Raw genomic sequence first — 18,848 nt, forward strand, 5'->3', positions numbered from 1 at the left:
CTCTTCAGTTAAAAAAACCCACAATTTTAATTATAAATGTAAATACTCCTGAATTCTGGCATTAGAAAGAACATTGTGCAAAACTGCTGTAGTGCCACGGACTACTGATTTTTCATTCTTGGTATTAAATTTTAAAATATTATTTTTGAAAGATTATTTCCAGTCACAAAACAAATTCTTTCATTTATGTTAAAGATGAATGTCTATTTATTTTTCCTATGTGTTACTAAGAGATATTTTTTCAATTTATTAATAAATTATTAATTTTGAATTCATGTGCACTTGTGAATGTGCAACTTAACCTGAAAGCACAAAGCTTTCTTGCAAAATTTAATAATAACTGAGACACTTGCCTCCAATACCTCTGTAGTGGGTTCTGTCATACACCCAAGGTAACCACACAGCAGGTAGCCTTTCAAGTTGGTAATGATTAAAATTGAAGTAAATTCCTTCTTTAGAAAACTGTGAGCCAAACCAATTTGTCAGCAACTGGTATTGGGCAAAAGAACAAATTTCTATCTGGCCTACTGAATAGCTAATTCAAGTTTGTTTCTTGAAAAACAGTAGCCTTAAAAGCCAAACACTCAAGAACACAGACAGACACTTGGCCAGCATCACACTATGGCTTCCTTCCACACTTCGTGAAGCTAATTGGAGGCCCTAGTCTGTAAGTGCTCTGCATGCATAATGGTTCTGTAGGCCATAGACATATGCTTCTTTTGCATGTAGTAGTGCTCCAGCATTAAGTGTGAAGGCTGGAGGAAGTGAACAAGAACCAAAAAAGTTTATACTTACTGTAAGGAACACATTCATACTGAACTTCAAGATATTTGTACGTTCCAGGACAAGGATCAGGAAACACGTCTGACCCAGTAACTACTATACACTGTGTTCGGTTGTTGCACCTGTAAAGGGGACAAGAAGTAAGCTAATTAATTTAAAATGAGATTTTAGTTTGCAAGTTTATACCAAAACAGTGTAATGCAGAGCAGACTCCTTTCATACGTGGGCAATCCAGTCAATAAGGAAACAGAAATAATTAATATTAGATCAGTCAACAGCCATAAATGAAGTGTCAAGATAATATTTCAGTTCAAGCTTCATACACTTAGATCTGGGAGTCAATGTTACTCCAAATATTAACTCCTCCCCTTTGACTGAGGTAACTACACAGCTGGCTCCATACTGATACTCAATAAAGCATGTAATAAATAAATATGGTACATTGTTTCAATGTGAGATGTTTGCAAATTAAAACAGCTCTAAGTAACCAATATGAATAGTACTGACATGGCTTTGCTTATGCCAGAATCAATTCCTTTGCTCTTTAGACATGTACACGCTACTGAATGTTTCTGCATCTCAGACAAGCTTTGTTTTCTGTACCAAAAGAGAGCTGTGATTTTGGTTTGAGGGTTTACTACAGATCAAGAACATGAACTTTCAAACTCATAGAAGTTTAAGGAACAATTGATGTATTGCTAAACTTCCCAGTGAAAACATGGCCATTTCTCTGTAGGTTATAGGAAGTAGGAGAAGTCACTGCAAAGAATGACCGGATGAGGATATTTTAAAATAACAATTAAAACTGCTGAATCGTCAGAGAGTTGTTTAAACTGAAATTTAACAATTTCTCCAAATTAGGGCCTTCCTGTTCTCCTATGCCTTGTGTGAGGGATTGGGGAAGTCGAAAAAGGAATGTAGCCCAAACTATGATGAGGGACTGGCCAGGCCAAATTTGTGTCATTGACATGCAACCTGACACATAGAATCACAGCTCCACTCCCTCAAATATGGCCTGGCCAGCCCCCCATCATCGTGACAGAGAGGCAGCTGGTCCAAACCTGTCAGCACTGTGACTCCGTGCACCAGATTGCAATGCCTGGAGTGGGGAGCTGAACCCAGCTAGAACTGCAAGAGCTCTGGATGAGTGCAAGGTGAGCATTCCTATCCTCCCATCAGCAGGACCCAACCCGATCCCCCAGCCTCCCATCCAACCTTTTGGCCCATTGTGGCGACCCAATTTTGGGTTGTGACCCAAGTAGTTGAGAAACCCTGGACTCAACTACTTCTATGCCAGTAAAGGTACTCCGCAGACATACAGATAGGCAGTATGGGAAGATTGCACTTTTGCTACCTGCTATTGGACATATGGAGACTTCAATCTCTAGGACGGACACTTTCTCTTAAAAAAAAAAAAAAAGTGCTGTCCTTATGATAAGTCATTAATATGTGATTCTTTTTACCCACCACTTTTTCAAGTATCTTTTGAAGAAGAGGAAGGGTTAAATGCTGGTATCTTGGCCAACATTTCTCCTCTCCATAAAATTATGTCTATATCTATAATGGCTGATCTGATCATTTATTTATTTAGATTTATACAAAAAAATAAAAGGGGTATCTATCCAAGGATCTAGGTGCCGCTGCCAAAAGTGACAAATAAAATTAAACAAACAGATTACCAAACTGACATAGTCACCACTCTAATTATTACTTCATCATTTTGAGATGCCATGAAAATTGAGTGTGTGATACACAGCCAAATTCTATTACACTAATAGAATCTGTGCAACAAAGTCTCTCTGTCTTGCTCTCTTCTCCTTCACCTGCCATCCTGTTGAGACAGAGAAACCCCTATTCTGAAAGCTGCTAGCTCACGGGGATTTCCAACCTCAAATAGATATGGAAATAAAGGTACTGCTAATTGGTAAAAATGTATTAGACACCATTAGAGAAGGAATGTCATTAATAATTAACTTGAAGTACATTCATTGTAACCGATGTCGTCTTTTCTAACCAGTATATTGTCAGCTTGGTCCATCTATCCAAATCTATTTTAAAATTGTTCTAGCTATAGGCCAGTCATTAAATTTGTATAGTTTTCTGGAATGTGGGAGTACTTGAGTGTTCTGTGTCCACCTACATTTACAGTTCCCTTACATAGTTTTCTGATGCTCATTTGTGAATTCTCTGATTTTTTATATATCCCAAAATCTTAATTTTTAAAAACACATTGGGACTTTATATTGGAAGGTCCCTTAAAAATTAACAGGCCTAGACAGTTTGAGTCTTAGTCTACACTACCAACTGATATGGATTTTCCACATTCCTGAGTGACACAGTTATACAGACCTAACCCCCAGTGTTGTGCTGACAGGAGGGATTCTTCCTTCAACATAGCTACCACCTCTTGAGGAGGTGAAGTATCTACGTCAATGGGAGAAGCTCTCCCATCAGCTTATGTAGCATCTTCACTCAGTGCCGCAGCTGCACCGCTGCAGCACTACAAGTGTAGACAAGCCCTCAGTGTAGCATCATCTGAGCACAGAGACTAATTTCTGCTAAACGCCACTTTTGTACGCAGTTTCCGCTTTTTTATCTTTGTTAAATACACCACGAGAACAAAGAGGGGAGATACTATGCATCCTTGTTACAGCTCCAAATCAATCCTCATTATCTGACAACAGCAACAAAATCATTACTGCAACTCAGAAATTTGGAGACAAAATTTTGTTCCACTCAAAACTTCCTATAAAAAATACCTAAAAAACGCACTCAACTCATTAAAGGACCTTCTGAAGTCTTAAAAACAAAATGCTGGAGTCATAAAAACAAAATGGATTCTTAAGAGTCTGATTCCTAGGCTGCATGACTCATCTGCAACTTCCACTGACTTCCTATAGAGATGGAGTTCACTTTTATTTTATTATTTCATTTTATTAAGTTGTACAAGAATAAGTAATATGTTATATCAGGAATTATGGATGGTGCTTTTCAATTATTTTCTAGTTTGCTGAGAAAAGCATTTAAAAGAAAAACGCTTTTAAAAGGCCCTGAATCCCACTCTTTCCTGAACATTTCAGGTTTTTTCCAGTGAACAGGAATAACACCCTTTTACATTTTCAACATAAAATGTATATAAAATATTAATAATTACCAAGAAAAAATAATTTTAGCCTCCAGAGACTGTCACGCTAAATAATTAAGACGTAACAGTAACATTTAAGGCACCCACAATATTTACAAAGACTTATGAAACAATGAATTTGTCACTTACAAGCAAATAAACCTGATTTGTGCAAGCTTTATATAAATGCAGTGATAGCTGATTTGTAAAAACTAGTATTCATTTGTAAAAAAAATGAATTAAATTAGAAACCCTAGTTAAGCAGAGATTAACTGCAGTGCTGAAGGAATGACTACTTAGCCTGTTATGTTAAGAAAGGCAAGAATTTTCCAGGAGGAAACGTAAGTAGTACACTACTAGCCTGCTGGAGTATAATGTTAAGGTGTAATTGTGTACTCTACCAATGCCTTTTCTCCATCCTTTTACTATGAATGAAAAGGTTAATTTTCATAATGCAGAGATGTCACTTATGGTAATCTGAAATCAAACACAGAGTTAAATTAACAGTTACAGAACAATGTTGAACTCTATTCACCTCAGGAGGACAATTGTACAAATGTAGGAATGGCCCCTTCACAGATCAGATGAAAATAAGAGAAAATGGTAAATGAAACAAGTGGCAGTATGGCTACAGCAAGTATTTTACCCACCACAAATCTCTCCCTGTACTATATGTTACCTTCATGTGTTCAGCTTTAAAGACAGCTGTACTTTCCATGCTAATTTGTTTGCATTTAAACTCTAATCTTGACTTGTACAATTCCCAACAAATTGCTTCTGCTCTTCTTTTGATTACCTTATGCTCATTATTATACTTTACCAAGTGCAAAGTATGGAGATGAGATTCCTCGTGTAATGTATTGTGTGAGGTGTTTTAATCAATAGTCTTATTTTGCTGATTAAGCAGGGGCTTCTGTTTTGGCAAGATAACATTAGTTTCTTCTGTCATACTCCAAAAGCCATTGGGAATCTTCAGCAGATCATTAGATATGCTACAATAAAGCTTTCGTACATTCTCTTTTCTTCCTTAAATTACTTCCTCACTGTCCTATCATTCTCCGTCACTGATGGCATTGCGTTATTATTACAGTTCCCCTGAAACATGCACTAGAGCTATGTCTCCAGGCCATAGAATGCCATTTTCAATTGAGGCTTCTGCTTGAAAATACAAATTAAGAAAATTTCATTATCTCCTGCCAAAGGCCATTATTCACCACTGTTCTAAGGAAGATTAAAAATGCAAAATCTGCCGACTTGAACAAATACTCCAGCATTAAAATGAAAAGCTCAGTAGATCATGGCAGAACCGGAAAACTGCAGTAGTACTGAAATTTGGAAAGTCATACACTGGCATGACTTTAACATTAGATGGCTCACACAGCTTGAATAAGGGGGAGGTCATATTTAAATATAATTTATAAGGTTCCTTTTAGTGGTTTCTGACATAGATATAGGTAATAATTCCCATTTATCAACTTCTCTTTCCAAAGCTGCGTGTTTTGAGCATATAATCTAACAAGTATAATAATGTACCATAAAAAAACCAATGGCATGTCAAAGAGGACAAAAGTTCAGGTCAAAACTCTCAGGTTATCAGAAAATTTTTGTCCATGTATTCTTAATTCTGGATATTTTTTGTGAACACAACTTTTCATGAAGAAAATATGTAATACTGAGCAGTCATTATCAGTACACAGACAACACAAACATACAAAACAGTTAAATGATAAATAGATAAAAGAATAAAACTATTTTTATAATGTTTTAGAAACTGAAAATCTGATTTCTTTGTGCCTCACACTGATAACCAATTGATTACATACTTTATAGGGCTCTATCTTGCATGGTAATATGCTCCTGCATATTGCCTACAGCAGCCTGTTTGCATTCACTTGAGGGATGAAAGCAGACTGAGTTGTAGCACGAGCTGCTTCACATGCTGCTCCTGCTCATTTCCCCACCCCTTGTGCCTTAGGTAATGAAGAATGGATGGGATTGATGGATGTGTTATCGCCACAGCAGAGATATATCCCACATGTTGCATTGCAACAACATCTTTTTAAACAGAAAAAATACTACAGACCCAGATTTCAGAGTAACAGCCGTGTTAGTCTGTATTCGCAAAAAGAAAAGGAGGACTTGTGGCACCTTAGAGACGAACCAAGCTTATGCTCAAATAAATTGGTTAGTCTCTAAGGTGCCACAAGTCCTCCTTTTCTTTTTACAGACCCAGAGCCTACCTTTAGAGATACTCCTGATAGGCCTGCAAGTGAGATGTCCAATGCATTTGCATTTTCACATGCGCAATGGTTGTGCTAACTTTCCCAATATTAATATGTAAATTACATGTATGTAACACCATGTTTTGGAGCATATAATCTAAAAAATTCAAATTCAAATATAAGCATTAGCAGTAGTTTACATGGGAAGAGGCATGGACTAATACTTTGAGAATCTGACTTAAATCAGTAACTCCCAAATTCTAATTCCAGCTAGAATATGACTCAAGTCAGCAACTCCCAAATTCTAATTCCCCAGCTCTCATGATGACTGCTTTTGTGTCTTCAACAGGTCACTTATTCACGCTGCTTTAGTATTCTCAGGTGTAAAATGGGGATATCAATTTAAATGAGTCGTCAGGGATGTGGGGATAACAGAAATTAATTAAGGCCCTGATCCTGCAAAAACTTATGCACCTGATTAATTTTACACACTAGAAGTAGCCCCATTGCAGTCAAGGCTCTATATTCAGTCACTGGGATGACTCTTGGTGAGTAAAGTTATGGGGGAAGATAAATCTTTTCAGGACTGCCTAACATCTCTGGAGATGTCAAGCACTATTTAATTGCTAGTTTTTTCTAATTTAGCCTTACAAAGTTACATAGACAACACGTACATAAAGTAGCAAGAATATTATATTCTTAGGATACAAAGTTTTTAAAATACATAAACTTTACTACATACTATGACTAATACTTTACTATATGCTATATGATACCTAAACAGTTAGTAAACTGAGTTTATTCTAATCCCGAAGAGTAGGGAGAAATTGTCAAGAAAGAAAGCCCTAAAGAACCAATATTAGCTTTGGCCGTTGAGCTCAGGTTTGAAGAGGTGAGTGGCAGTCATTGTTGGAACATCAATGTTGCTATAGAAATAGAAATAATACAACAGTGAACACATGCAGAGAGGGTGAATATCTCCCCCTGCCTGCAAAGCACAACCCTCTGACAGACTGATATGTGACTGCATACCTGGCTTTTTATGAAGTGAGCTGTAGCTCACGAAAGCTCATGCTCAAATAAATTGGTTAGTCTCTAAGGTGCCACAAGTACTCCTTTTCTTTTTGCGAATACAGACTAACACGGCTGTTACTCTGAAACCTTTAAAAGTACAGTATGCCTCACTGGCAATTTTCTTACTACTGTGTATAGGACTCCTTCGTTTGCAAGATAGTAACCCCTAAGATTATTCCTTTAAAGGAAAAGAGCACCCACTTTACTCAGCTCAAAGGGAAACCAGAAATCTACCTGCTTTGATGTTGGTTTTAACAATGAGGAGAAAAATGGGAGATGGATGTGCACATATGAGAACAGAATCTGGCCCTTAGCAATTTGCTTAAATGTTAGAGATCTTTCTGGCTCTTATTAAGGTAGTCCAGAAATTGGTCTGCAGACTCACATTGCTGGCCTCATAATTTATATCACGCCTTGGCCAGTCTGAATGAAAAACATTTTGAAAGAATACATTTTTGTAGTCCTTTTTTTGGTTTTGTTTTTCAGACCGTTGATTACTATCCACAATTCTGACACTACTGGGTTGAGAAAAATATAATATTGATGATTTGTTGAGTCTTACTAATTACTAAGTCAACATAACATTAGGAAGCTAAATGCTGTGTAATTAATATGGCAAAAGGAGATGTTCCATAGTAACGTTCCCATTTGTCACATAAATATGAAGTCATAATTCATAAGTAATATCTGTTGCCTGTTACATTGTAATCTTGTAGGACTCTCAGGATTAAAACCATTAAGATTTAACAATTGCTTTGAAGGATAAACATTCAAATTTGTTAAATTACAAGAAAAAGTGCATCTCCCACAATCTCCTTCATAGGATTATCTCCTCTGATTCAATATCGATAGATGCATATTAGATTTGTATGCTGAAATAAGCCTAGTTTTTCTTGATTTCAACCTCACACTTTTAACAATTTTTAACGTGTTGACCCAGCTGCTTTTTAGTATTCATGTTTTCAAATTTCAAAGCAGCCAAATGTTAGAAAGGGGAAACTTTAAACTATTCTTAATTACTCACAGATAATTTATCAAATAGATTACTCTTGCTACTATTCGTTCCTATTTTAGTGCTCTGTTTATTGACGTGAATGCCAATATTATAGGAACACCATAAACTTGATATCAAGTCAATTAAAACATGAGTTAAAAGGGTTTTCAGGTATTACATTTGTCCCTAGTTTCTCTGCCAATTTTGTGGTTTTACAAACACATTTTCCTATTTTTAAAAAACGCTTCTCTCTCCCTTTTTGCTGTGGAAAAGACCTACTAAAACAGGGGACAATAATGATCTAACTGGCTATGCTCTATACAGGAGATACAGTGAAACTAACTATACACAAAGTGTAGTTAGGTATACAAAGAACGCAAAATAAAATAATTCCTTTTTTTTAAATATCTTTTACGTATAATAATTTTAGGTATTACTTATAAATCTAATATAAAATAAAATAGTTTCTAGTCCTCAGATGAAGAATGATCTTAAGTAGACCATGTCTCCTTTATTTTAGAAGGCTAAATTCTTGCAATGAATTCGAGCTGTGCATGCAAACAAAAAAAGGGAAGTGTGACAGCATAAAGAAGAAATCAGCTATGTACTAAATAGGATTTCCGCTGCATTTCTGGCTGGGGTTGGGGAGCTGAAATAAAAACACATACATGTTTATTTGTTGCAAGTGAGAGCACAGCAAAGGGAGAATGGCAGTGTAAGTTTCGTAAAGGACAATCCTAAACATAAGCAGACCCTGATTAACAGACGCCCTGTACAAAGCACCCAAGTAAACCACTTCACCACTGAAAAGGAGTAAATAACACACAGGTGTGCTTATCTAACTATGTAAGCTAAGTATTATCAAAGTATTTGAATAAGTGACACAGATTATCCTCATTTGCCCTTCCCCACAGGTACTGGATAATTTTTCTCCCCATCTTTTTTTCCAACTCTTTTCCTCTGCTTAATGGCGCAAGTAAGCTGTTTTTTTAGAGAAACACCTCTACTTGGGTGTAGATGTGCAGATATTCAGGCTAATGCTTACCAGGAGTCTCACAAAAAGCGGCACAGTTTTAGGTGCAGGCATTGTCTTTCGGAAGCTATGCAGGTTTCAGAAGAGGATTTGGTGCTACTGCAGTCACATCACATTCTAATGTTAATTTCTAACATGCAACACTATAGTACAAAATACAAAAAGTGGAGGGAAGGGAAAAAACCTAACCCCGATTTCTCTCTCTCATGCATAGTGCTGTAATGAACACACAAAGATAAAAAGCACCAGATGATAGTAAAAATTATTTTATTTTAATTAAATTATTAAATTAAATTATTAAATTATTTTAATTTCTGCACCCTGTAATTCTTTTTTATCCATGGGCTGGCATTTACCATTTTCATAATGTGGTTAAGGTTTTACAATTTAAGATTGCTTCCTATTCGCTTCAATGTGATTCTCTGAGTAATATATATTGTACCATGAATTATGAAAGTATGCATAGATTTATTCTACAAGTTAACTTGTATAGATCTTTAATGCATCTTAATATTGCCCCCAAAATTCCCCTTAATTACTAATATAAGCAATTTTAAAGTTATAATGGTTATTTGTTAATACAACTTCTGATACTTCAGGCACTTTGATAATTTCTTACAATTTGACTGGACATTTGGGTCAGTTTAGTGCAAATTAGGTTTGATTCACTCAGGGTCTTATTAATCTAGCACAATTCTCGTTTGTAGAACTGCATACTCAACACAAATTTACGTTAGTTTTAGTAGGACAGTAAGCCTTATTTATGTACAGAGCAGGCCACTGAGACCAGGCTGAATTCACAGGGTCACCAGGTCTCACTATACAGTGGAGAGAAGAGCATAATTCCAAAATTAAAAAAAACCCTAACTGGTCTTTAAACATCAATATTGTGTTCATAATTTCAAAACTTCCTCTTGAATAATTAAAAAAATATTTTGACCTGTATCAATTAGGAGCAATTATGTATAAAAATGTTCACCTACTGCAGTTTGCACATAGAGAAATGATCACATTTTTAACAAGGGAAATGGAAAATCGCGATGGGATGCCCTAGTTAGATTAAATTAGCAAGAAACTTGTTACCAGAACATATAAAAGATACAGCATAATAAGATATGACCTTGCAAAGGAACCTTGGAGCCAATCTATGATATTCTTCCCCCCATAACCCTTGCTAATTATCTGCGAAGTTAGCGACCCTTTTGTGGCAGGTTATTTTTCTTCAAATAGTGGAAGTATTTTGGCTTTTAAATATTTAATTAGTCTTATGATATAAGAATTGTTGCACATACCAAGTGATTCAATTTTCAGACTGTACTCCTCCTAATTATGCTCAGATTTAGGTTGGTCATCCCAAACCTCTCGCTCTTCTAATTATTTACTCCTTAAAGATCGTTCAGTGGAGAAATATTTTTCACCCTTATGGCTCTTCCTTTCCACAAACGGCTTTTCTGGTCCGTTAATTACCCACTCAGAGGATTAGAATTTGTAATAATGCAAAAGAACCTGCATGTACGATGAGTTTTACTGGGTGAAAAAGAATAAATTGTTTTCAGTAAACCTGCCCTGGGGAACAACCCCTTTTTGGTTATGATTTTCATCAACAAAGGCACTGTGCCATCACTAGGTATCTGCTGATTCCACAGGGTTATGGCAGCGATTCATGTGCGCAGCTGAACAGACCTCCAGAGGCAAAATGCATAGCAAGAGTTGAAATCTTATGCCCCAAGATAACTAATTTCATCACTTCCTTTTATTTTACTTTTTGAAAGGTTCTCATTAGACTGCAATCTGACATCAACATAGCATAGTCCTTTTTTAAACCGTCTCTTCACGTTTCGCTCTGGGTTTTATGGCTGTGTAGGTATATATGTTGAGCTGATGACTAAAAACAAAATTAGAGCCCCTTGATTTCATTTGCTGATTTCTTGTCCCAATATGGTTTAAAACTTGAGACAGAAGTGCTGTCTCTTGTAGGGTCTTTAATCAACTCCGTAACAGTGGTGTCATTTTTATTAAAATGTATCTCAAAGTCCTTACTACAAGTACTTTCTTTTATTCAGAGAGGAAAGCCTGTCACAAAAGCACAGTTATTCATTATCCACAATGATGTCTGAATCTAATTATCATCTGGAAAGCTCACACGGCTTCCAGGTACAGAACTTCCTCAGCAAAGGTATCTTCCCACTCTTCTAACTCAAGAAAGATAGTGCTACCTTTCCCCCCCCCCACTCTTTTTTGATCTGCAGTTCAGATTAAATTACTTGTTTAAACTGTTTTTTCTGAATCCTAGTGTGCCCAGTCTTAATCCAATGAAGTAGGGTGGATTTTTGTTTGTTTGCTTTTACATTTGCAGAAATGGGTGTCTTGTGATTTTTACATATCAAATCAAGCAGGCTCACCTGCATAAGAAATGCATGAGAAAATTCTCTAGCTCATCTCTATCAACTTGGAGCTAATCTTTAATTGTGACAGAAATAGTCATAATCTAATCCTTGTATCAAACTACCTACCACTGCAGGAGTCTCATGTGTTTGCACAATTAAAACCCCCATGTTAGCTGTGTATAATACTGCATTACATTTAATGCAAATCCTTTTCTATTGAAATTAGAATTGAGCTGACAGCAGGAAGTGGCTGATAAAAAAGCAACAAGGCACTGCTGATGGCATTCATGATAACTGAACACTAACTCATATGTATTCTGTCTACAGCATATTAACAAAGTGCTCTTTTTTAAATGTGACTCCAGGAGGTGTCCTTTTGCTATATCTGTCACAAAGGCAGTGAAATTATCTAAGAAAGCTAAATATACAAAGTAAATGACGGTTTTCATACCCATCTGTGATGCTGGCACTAGAATAATACACTGAAGGCATTATCTGTGCTGCTACATTTTAGATAAGAAAACACCTACAGCTTTGGAAGCATAATAGTACAGCTGAGTTCACCGTGTATAAGAAATGAAGTTAACATCAGAAAGATGATGGGTAGAGAACTGGTAGAGAACTCTTAAATGAGAAAATAATTGAGTCCAACATGTCTTGTTGTTAAACAGAAACACAGTCTCATACAAATCCCGGGGTTAGGGAACACAGTTTGATTTATGATGAACCAATTGTTTCACAGTGCTGATAAAATGCTTAGATTAAATACATTTTCAAAATCACTGTCCCTTCAGCTAAAAGTCAGAAAGAGAACGTTGGAAGTATTGGACGTAATGAACAATAAGGTTAAAGGATCTTAATTGCACAGACTATCACCAATAATTTAATATGGAAGCTTTTGCACAAGGAAAAAGTACATATCTTGTCAGATGAGATATTATATGATTTTAATAAATATTAAGGTCTCTCATTGCAAGATGTTAACTAAGAGAGTTTGGGCAGGGACACAGGGTTCTTGTTGCATCTAGCAAAGGTCTGAGATTATAATATCCCCTACATTTGTTCAAAGAAATGCTTTTTTTAATCCCTAATTCATCTTTTAAGGTTTTTAGAGACTATGTATGTATTAAGATATCAAAATTGTAGGTATAACTGCATATTTTAGTGACAAACTTGAAAAAATATATGACTGCAGATAGTAAATTTGAAGTGCAGGATTCTGTACCATAGTTGTGTTATGAAACAGATTTGACACTGCAAATGTATATGAGATAAGAATTCCCCTCTTTGATATTTCCCAAGCAAACTAAAAATATTACACAGAGTACTGAGTAACATATTCAGTCTATGCTACACTCTAAGACTGCATTAACTTCATAGCAGTAACTTGTTTTATAGGCTCAGTTCATCATGACCTATAAAATGTTAGGTTGAAGTGCTTTAAATATCTGCTAACACCATGTGCAAGTCTGGGAGTACAAAGCAGTGTGCTGTGATGCGGCAAAGACAGTACTCTTCTGAGAAACTAGCATGCACTCTTATGTCACTGATATAAACAGGGTGAGCATGTTAAATAATGTATGACACAGACAGCAAATCTTTATAAGAAACTGAAGTTCTAGTTAGGATTTTTAGTTTTGTTTTAGCATTGAGATATTTTTAATCTTCTACAAACACCCTAAAAAGTCAGATTTCACTGTAAATTTAATAATTTATATATACATTTAGTATATTCAAGGTTATTACATTTCATAAAAGAACACTTTGTGGCTCCAATTTAATTTGTGGGTCCAGATTTGGAGGGGGTGTGTGTATCATTGGTCTATACTACATAAAAAAAAGGATAAAGACTGGAATTACTATGTCTTTTAGTAATCATGGACAATTTATTAAGTAATTAGTTGCAACTTCATTATTAAAAAAAAAAAAAAGAAATTCTGTAACATCATACTGTTGCCCATAGCTTTGGCCCTTAAACTTTTTCACTTCAGTAACCTCATTAATGTCAAAATGCCATCAGAATGTCTGCCCAATTTAAGACTATATAGCTTGGGCAAATGCAAGATCTATGGGGTTCAATAAAAGATGTTTTCTTATTGCATTGAACTAGAAAGCTTAATTGTAATACAAAGATTAGAGTGCTCTTTAAGTAGGGGATCAATCTGTGGAAGAAATAAACTTCCAGAATGTGAAATGAGTACATTTCTATATTACACTGTAGCCACTTTTTAACTTCTAAATCCTTGTTTTTCTTTCTTTTCTTCTCCTCCCAGCTAAATTCTCTTACTGTAATAATTCTTCTAAATTCTATAGCAGTAAATAACAGCATTATTAACACTGAAAGCTTTTTAGATGATGTCACTGCCAGCACTAATTTCATAACACTAAAAAGTTCTCATAATTCTACTTAAACATATTGTTCAGTTCACACTAATCTCTGTTAATTTAAGATCTACACTCGCCCTATCAATACTCATCTTCATGTACTTTTTTTTTTTAAACATGTCAATCCTGCTTACTAAGTGATATTCAACAGATTTCCTATAGCGCAATGAATCTTAACAGGCCACTTTTAATTGCTTCACACAGGAAACCACATTACTATTAATTCCACAGCAACGGTATAAAATAAAACCATTGCTTCTCAAGCTCGAGAGCAATTAGACCTCTCGGCTATTTGGCTAACTCTGCTTCATGATACCCAGTGCAGTTAATTATATTTTTTGATGTTAATAGTCTCTGGCAGTTTCAAGCATAACTCCTCTTTGATGAATATTTAAATTATATTTGAATAAAAAAAACCTTGGTTACATTTCCTATTCAGCAGTCATCATAGCTTAATAAAGGTCGCCTCAGCAAATGTTGAGATAAATGTCTATGTGAACACATGTATAAAAATCCTAAATCAATTTATCAGATAATTTAGCTGTTTTGACTAGTACTGTAGTGAATCTAACCAAACTGTTCATGGAAATATAAAAATAAACGGTCTTATTCTCTTATAGTGATATTTTATGACCCAAAAATTGCCTTAGCTATTTATAAACATGTTCTTTTTATCTATTAAATATATGAGAATATAAATTATCAATGAGAACATCTCAGGGCTGGACCAGAAAGTCACCAAGTGAACAGAAAGTATACAAATTATCTAAAATAATGAATGGAAAGCTAAAAATTCAATGCATTGGGGGTAAAATAAATGTTGTCTCAGCCAAGTTCTCACTGTCATTAATCCACCAAATAATGTGGCTAAATAACTTAATCATAACAATATGTATAGTAAGTGATACAATCTGCATAAGAGATTTTACATACATTAGTGAACTCACTACAGGAATGCTGGACGGGGCCCTAAATCTGTAATAAAGCGATAGAATCTGAAACATACTTCTCATATAATGTGTGCATACAATACTGCAAATGAATATACTGCACAGAGTGATATAAAAATATGCCCCAAAACACATATACACCAATCTACCAAATAAAAACATACAGTGATACAAGGAAAAAATTTGATCATAACTTTTGTTAGTGACAGGAAATAAAGACAGCTTAAATAAAAGATCCCATATTACAAAATAAAATATCTATAAGCAGTTTAATAATGTATCCCAATTTAATTTTAAGTCAAATTCATTCTTACTGAAGTTTCCCAAATAGGTAGCCTATTCTAATAAGTTTAGGAAAAGTTGTTACTTTCGCAGACTGTCCATTTCTTAAGACAATTACAATGCCAGAGATCAATCTTCAAATCACATGCTGCAAAAAACAACTACAGAACACATCACAAAGTGAATAAATTTACACTGATAGTTGTCTCACTTCACCCGACTGTTTTTCAGACTTAATAAACTGAGGCTTTTTGTATCTAGGCTGTTAAAAGATACTGTGAGAGAATGATCTGAACCATTACAGCTATACAAATATTGTTCTTTCTTAAATGAATAAACCAAGCTTACCAGTTTTTAATTTAAAATTAATGGTAGCAAAAATGAACACTGTCAAGTAAGGTTTTTTATCATCCCATGGGCATGACTGCTTTTTCCTCTACTAATGCAGCATATTCAGTGGACTAAAGATTTTGGTGTGACTCATAAATATTCAGTGCTATACCACTCTATGATGAATAGCTTCATTCATAAAAAAGAGATTGTGCACTTGGGTCATTGTATGGCTTCTGTTTTTTTCCTTTTACCTGAGTCATAATTCACTATTGAGCCTCATACACAGAAGAAAAGCAAAATCCACAGAGCCACACAGCATTGGCTATGGTCAGAAACCCAATTTAAGTATGAGGAGCCCTTTAACATCCACTTGAATAAATATACTCATGTGGGTGACTGTTTGCAGCATCAGGGCTTATGACTGTACATCTGCTTTTATGTGAGCAGTTTTTAAATAGCAGTCTAAAAGGGACTGGATGGCTTTGATAAACGTATGGTAAAGAAGTTGTGAAGACATTATCAGCAATCTGGTAATGAACACCAATGACATGCCAAAGCAAAATACAGACCGTATATTTTATACTCGGTCATTTACAATGGCAGCTTTGATGCACGTGCAATCAGGGCAGTAGTCATCCAAATTGATATCTGAAATACAGTGATCAAAATTACTACTTTTTGGATATAAAAATGAGAGCAAATATCCAAACTACCCAGGGAACAGAAACAGAAAAACGCAGGTTACATCATACTATGAGACACGTTGCACTACTGAATATCTTTAACAAAGTCAGCCCTCATCCACAAAAGGAATAGCTACAGTATTCATATAAAAGCACAAACAGCAGCAAGGGTCTGAGGAGTCCTTGTCTATGCCTGACAGATCCCCAAAAGAGAGATGCTTCATCCTCAACAACGCAACACCTTCTACAGATGAGGAGTTGACTATGAATTGTTGCCCATTATAATAGTTTTAAACTACATTAAGAAATGTAGTTTTGAAGCCAGGCTACACCTGGTCACAGAATCAAGCCTGAGACCTGTCAGAGGGAGTTAGGTTGAGATGCTCTAAAATGGTTTACTCTGGCAGAACATTCAATATGCGAACCTGGTTCTGAAACCAGTTTTGCGTTCCACGGGTGCAGACAGGGCTTAAGAAGCTGAAGTGTTTCATTCCGATGAGATTAATCAACAGGAATTGGCGAATGAAACTCCCTCCATCTAAGACTGGAGTCCAGGGAAAGATTTATTTCATTTCAATTAGAAAGAACCTGGCTTGTTTTCACTTGAAAGGAGATAATCTGATATGCCACTGTTTCTTTTGTAGACCTGACAAGCAAGGAACATATAGCAGCACATGCAGGATGTGTCTTCTGAGTGGAAGGGTATTTAATTTTTTTCTTTCAATGATATATCACACACACTGATATGTGGAATGTAAAAAATCATTGCATTGTTAGGAAAAGATTGAACATCTCTCTTTCCCGCTCTCTCTTTCCTCTGCAAATGAGTTACCATTTTCCATCATATTTGTGTGCTATCTTGCAGAGGAAGGGTAATATGCATGAAGGTAGTAAAACAAAAATTGTATTAAAGAATTTCTTCCTTTAGCACAGCTTTTGTGTCCCCTATTCTCCTACTTTTCTGTAGTAACATTTTATAAAGAAGGATTTTTGAAAGAGGGGAAGGTCCCTAATTTGACCTGTACCTTATGTACATCTACTCTTCTTATCTGTCACCTGGAAAACAAACCCATAGGATTCTTTGTGCATTTTTCTAAAACAAATTTCAGTGCTGTTAAATAAACAAAATACAATCACAGCTATCTAGCACTCATGAGGAGAAAAACAGTGTAACGGACACAAAGCTCAGGAAGTTTCAACCCAAAGTTTCCTACAATTTGTCCTTATTTAAAGATTTCCCCACAGATATCAGGATATCCATGGAGGACCAGGGCATCTGCATGGAGGCATAGAATCTGCACTACTCCCTGGCTCCTCAGCATCAGTGGCTTTTCATCTGGCTTTCTCTTGCTCCATCCAAACCCTTTTCACCACAACAGTACAGCCACTTACTTGTAGGCAGGGCTTCCAAAAGTTGTGTGAGAGGGAAAGAGATGGCTCTGGGGCTCATTCCCATTTCATCTTATAAAAACTACATCTTTCAAGTGGTATTTCCACAATTTCCCCACCTTCTGTGGAACTTTACTGAGGATACAATCAATGTTTTTTTCAGAGTAAGGAAACTAGCTCTCTCTTGTGACAATTATTTAGTTAAATGCTAGAATCCACTCTTTTTTAAAGAACACTCTCTGGCTATGTCTACACGGCCTCTCAGTTCAGACTATGGGGGTGTGAATCGCAGCACGCACGAACGTACTGCATAGTAACTCTTCTGTGGGGTTGCTACTGGAGCGAACTAAAAAGTACCCAGTTCACATTAACATAGTCCTCTTTGAAAGAAGACTTCGATAACATGAACTTTACTAGATACCTTACTTTGGGCCAACAGCATCCACGAGGAGTGAGTTACTTTGCAGCATGCTAGTACACACTTCAACTCACACCTTTGCTGTGTGAACTACGGGGCTGTGTAGGCAAGCCCTTACTTTATTTTTTGTTAGTTTCCCAACACACATTTGCATGTGAGTCACATATAATTTACTTGCACACATTTATTAGTAGACTCACTGAAATGTTATTTTAAGAAAAATAATTTTATCTAAACTTCTTTCATTTACAAAGGTATTCCAGTGTGGGCTAATTGTTGTATATGTGTATGTGTTCGCATGTGTTTTTAAGAGTGAAAAAGGTCACCCAGAGAGCACATTTAGCTAAGGATGATACAACTTTCTCTGCCTGATGTTTTTTGGGGAGGGGGGATTGCATACTTTTCTGAATCATTATGAAGATAAACCAAATTGGCACAGATTCTTATTAATGGCACAGTCCATTTACACCACTCTGGCAATATAAAGGAATGATAGGTGAGATTAAATGGAATTTACTTTAAGGCCCGTTTACATTGCCAGAGTTGTGTATGGGGCGTCTTAGTGTAAATGAGAGTCTGGCCCAGGGAGTCCAATATTATTAACAAAGGAAACTCTCACTTTTTTGTTGCAGTTCAAAAATAATCTGGATACCTTTTCTATTACCACTTTTTAAAAAATGGACAGGCTATTATGGTTGTGTGATAAATACCCTTTCAGTTGGTGCATTCCCAAGTTGCAACGTTCATACAGTTTTCTGATCATTTGTTATTTTTTCTTCTTTCAAAGGCCT

At 35.8% G+C, this 18,848-nt stretch overlaps 1 protein-coding gene across 16 annotated transcripts in view; it reads right to left on the reverse strand.

Annotated features, from left to right (window-relative positions):
• ADGRL2 (adhesion G protein-coupled receptor L2) overlaps positions 1-18,848 on the reverse strand; it is a 195,218-nt gene that overhangs the window by 68,892 nt on the left and 107,478 nt on the right. For all 16 annotated transcript variants that reach the window (XM_073357241.2, XM_073357237.2, XM_073357249.2 and 13 more), the window contains exon 4: positions 796-905. In XM_073357241.2, the coding sequence (XP_073213342.1) occupies positions 796-905 (110 nt within the window). The remainder of the gene's footprint in view (positions 1-795; positions 906-18,848) is intronic.

This window comes from Lepidochelys kempii, chromosome 8 (assembly GCF_965140285.1).
Source record: "Lepidochelys kempii isolate rLepKem1 chromosome 8, rLepKem1.hap1, whole genome shotgun sequence".
Lineage (NCBI taxonomy): Eukaryota > Metazoa > Chordata > Testudines > Cheloniidae > Lepidochelys > Lepidochelys kempii.